Below are 3,509 nucleotides of genomic sequence, written 5' to 3' on the forward strand. Positions count from 1 at the left end.
CCTCGGCCCGCGGAGGAGGAGCGGCAGCGCCGTGCGGGGCCCGGCAAGGACGCGGCAAGGGCGGCCATGGGCAGCTCCAAGCCGCTGTCCCGCTTCTGGGAGTGGGGCAGGAACATCGTGTGCGTGGGGCGCAACTACGCGGAGCACGCCAAGGAGATGGGCAGCGCCCTGCCCGCCGAGCCGCTCTTCTTCCTCAAGCCCTCCTCGGCCTACGTGCGGGAGGGATCCCCCATCCTGCGGCCCTACTACTGCCGGAACCTGCACCACGAGGTGGAGCTGGGGGTGGTGATCGGCCGCAGGGCCCGGGCCGTGCCGCAGGACGCGGCCATGGAGCATGTGGCGGGCTATGCCCTGTGCCTGGACATGACGGCCCGCGACACGCAGGAGGAGTGCAAGAAGAAGGGGCTGCCCTGGACCTTGGCCAAAGGGTTCGGCTCGTCCTGCCCCGTCAGTGACTTCGTGCCCAAGGAGAAGATCCCTGACCCGCACAAGCTGCAGATCTGGCTGAAGGTGAACGGGAAGCTGAGGCAGGAGGGGGACACCTCCTCCATGATCTTCTCCATCCCTTACCTGATCAGCTACATCAGCCACATCTTCACCTTGGAAGAAGGGGACTTGATTCTCACGGGCTCTCCCAAAGGAGTCGGCTCCGTGGAGGCCAACGATGAGATCGAGGCGGGGATCAGGGACGTGGTGTCCATGAGGTTCAAGGTGGAGCAGCAAACACGGGGATCCTGATGCACACATCCAGCCCGGAGCCTGCCTGGCACGGGGACAGCTGGGACGCCAACACTCCCACGGCCCCAGGCACCGAGGGACTGCCACACATCAAAGGCACGGAAACCAGGAGCCCAAAATGCGTTGGACTGACACAACCCCAGTTCCATGGAGGCTTCAGCAAACCTGGAGTCCAGCCCAGCCTGGAGCAGGCAGAGCCCAGAAGCTCCAGATTCCAAAATTCCAAAACCATAGCTGGGAACTGGTGATGGAGACATTGGGGAGGGGAATGGGGCTGGCTGTCCCTTCTGTGTGTGCTTCTCTTCTGCTGATACTTTGAGTTTTACCTTGAAATAAAAACTACTGATCAAAACGATTCAAATGATGATGTAGGAGCTAAAGCTCAGCCATGCTGCAGGAGGTCAGAGGTGTATGTGGAGATGTGCAACCCTAAATCAAGAATTGCAGCTTCACAAAATGTTTCCTCTACAAGAGAAAGATGTTTGATTTTTTGGATTAGTTTAGTGATTCCTCCCTGCTTTTTTCAAACATACAAATTAAAGGAGGATGGTTTCTCTTCCCACTCCAAGGGGCGAAGGCAGCAGGAAGTATGCCAGATGTTTGGCAGATTGTTTTTTTTTTTTCCTAAACTGTGCTTTAAATATGTTCTAAAAGTGAAATAATGCAAAAAGATCAAGAATAAAGAAACATGGCTAAAGATCACCACCAAACTTGTCTTTTGACTGATTTCAATTTTTAGGAAAACTGTAACTGCAGCAGTTGGAGTTTTAAGTGTTTCCAGCTGCTAAAAGCCACGCTGGGTAACTTTCCCCAGTTCCCAGCTCCAGCTGATCCAGCACTCCCCACCAGTTTGCATGACAGCGAGTTCTCTTTCAATTCAACAGAGCAAGTTGTAAAATATAATTTAAAAAATCCTCCCCATGTGAACATCAAAACTTAGATTTTCAAAGTTTGCACAGAACTGGTTCATTTCTAGCAAAAGCAGATGGATTAAAAAAAAAAAACAAAACAACTTACATAAATGCAAAGCACCAAAGTTAAACACTTCCATTTATCAGAGCTGGATCTCAACAGCTGCTAGGAAAAGCTTGGGTTTTAAAAGTGGGGAGTTTTACAGAGAAAAATCCTGTCTCCCAAAGAGAAGCAGCTCTGTGAAAGCAGCATGGTCCAGGGTGCTGCACACCACACTGAGAGAAGAAATGAAAGAATTTCTGTAGAATTTCTTCAGAATTAAAATAGGGTGAACAGTTCTGGAAGAGGAAGGATGGAATTAAGGTGTTTGTACTGTTTAAATTTCTTCCTGCCTGTCAAACATTCCCATCTCTGGCAATAACAGCAGGGCATCATTTGCAGTTTGGTCTCCAGCCCTGGGTATTGACAGGATTAAGTTATTGGAAACATTCCCTTCAGAATGGGAATTGTTATGGCTGGAAAATGTTGAGTTGTTTATTGCTACAAGAGGGATGCCGTGACCCAATGCTGGCAGTGTTTTTGGGGTCTTTTACTCCCACCCATGAGTCAGGGATGAAATCTGGGATTGCTTGTCAGGATTTCCTGTTTCTCTGGGGGTTTTCTCTGTGCCACGTTGCTTTGAGGTGCACAACAAACCCAGGCAGTGTTTCAAGGGGGTTTTATTTAACACAAAAGCAGCAAAGCAGTCAAAACCACAGAAGTTCAACAGATCTCTTTTGACCTATTTGTTATTCCTGATTTTGTCAAAGATCTCAGCTGAGCGAGGAAACCTTCCAGGTCCCTTGAAAGGGGTTGAATTTGGTAGAATTACCTTTTAAGCTGAGGCCCAAGTACATTTTTTAAAGTACAATCACCCAAAAATATGAACTCAGAAGCCCACTTGGAGGTATTGTAACAAGCACTCCTTCTTTACAATCAGAACAGACTTGGCAAAATCCAACAACAGCATCCAACAACAATTCCATCTCTAACAGCAGAGTGAAGGAAGCCTTTCCTAGCATTTATTAATAATTCCAGTCTCTTCCCAACAAGCTCTGACTTGCCTCTACAGGATCTGCCAGTCTGCAGGAGAGAAGATTCACTTTTAATCCTGTTCTCCAATTGGGTGACAAAGTAACCTGGAAAAATAATTAAGGATCTTTGTTATCACAGCACCTTGGCAGAGATTATTTTGAGATGTCACACAGCATGTTTGACAGACCTATTTGCATTATTTCCTGTGTGAGTACACATTTATGCCATGTGCCTGTCACTGCTGAAGTCAAACATTTTCATTCTGTCCTGGAAACAGGGACAGAGAAAGGGGAGATGGGAGAGTAAGAAGAGTTTTTCCAGAAAGGACAAGTTTAAAAGTGAAAAACTGTTTTGAATTAAACATTAAATACTAACTTTGAAGTAAATCTTGCTTCGTTCCAAGAGGAGTTGCCATTTCAGTGCAGTCTTCTGGTTTTCTTCCAGCATGAGGAATTCATGGACCTGTTAACAGGACACCACAGAATACTTCAGCAGGTAGTTAAAACATCTCCACAACAGAATGATGATGAAAAGAACATTTTACAGATTTTTATACATTTCTAAGCTGTATTTTTCTATTTTAACATAGTGCTTGGTGTGATATGTGTACCAAGACAGTCACATTAACAAATTGCAGGGTGTTTGAAAATCAGAGGCAGGGATTTCCAACTGCATTCTTGGAAGAGCAGTGTTCTGAACTGGCTTCACACTTACACTGAACACAATTCCTGCTGGCATCTGCTGACTTCCAAATTTTACCTTGTCAAACAGCTCTGTCCATCCAT

At 46.9% G+C, this 3,509-nt stretch overlaps 2 protein-coding genes across 7 annotated transcripts in view; one reads left to right on the forward strand and one right to left on the reverse strand.

The window, feature by feature from the left end:
- Nucleotides 1-6: 6 nt before the first annotated feature.
- FAHD1 (fumarylacetoacetate hydrolase domain containing 1) lies at nucleotides 7-1,448 on the forward strand. The gene has a single exon (XM_015643420.1). It carries the CDS (start codon nucleotides 67-69, stop codon nucleotides 736-738), a length of 672 nt encoding a protein of 223 aa, XP_015498906.1. The 5' UTR covers nucleotides 7-66; the 3' UTR covers nucleotides 739-1,448.
- A 903-nt stretch (nucleotides 1,449-2,351) lies between these two features.
- MEIOB (meiosis specific with OB-fold) overlaps nucleotides 2,352-3,509 on the reverse strand; it is a 19,016-nt gene continuing 17,858 nt past the window's right edge. For all 6 annotated transcript variants that reach the window (XM_033517955.1, XM_033517958.1, XM_015643414.1 and 3 more), the window contains 2 exons: nucleotides 3,100-3,186; nucleotides 2,352-2,828 (listed from right to left, as the gene is read on the reverse strand). In XM_033517955.1, coding sequence (XP_033373846.1) covers nucleotides 2,715-2,828; nucleotides 3,100-3,186 — 201 coding nt within the window. In that variant the 3' untranslated portion in view covers nucleotides 2,352-2,714. The remainder of the gene's footprint in view (nucleotides 2,829-3,099; nucleotides 3,187-3,509) is intronic.

The sequence above is a fragment of the Parus major genome, chromosome 14 (assembly GCF_001522545.3).
Source record: "Parus major isolate Abel chromosome 14, Parus_major1.1, whole genome shotgun sequence".
NCBI classification, from domain to species: domain Eukaryota; kingdom Metazoa; phylum Chordata; class Aves; order Passeriformes; family Paridae; genus Parus; species Parus major.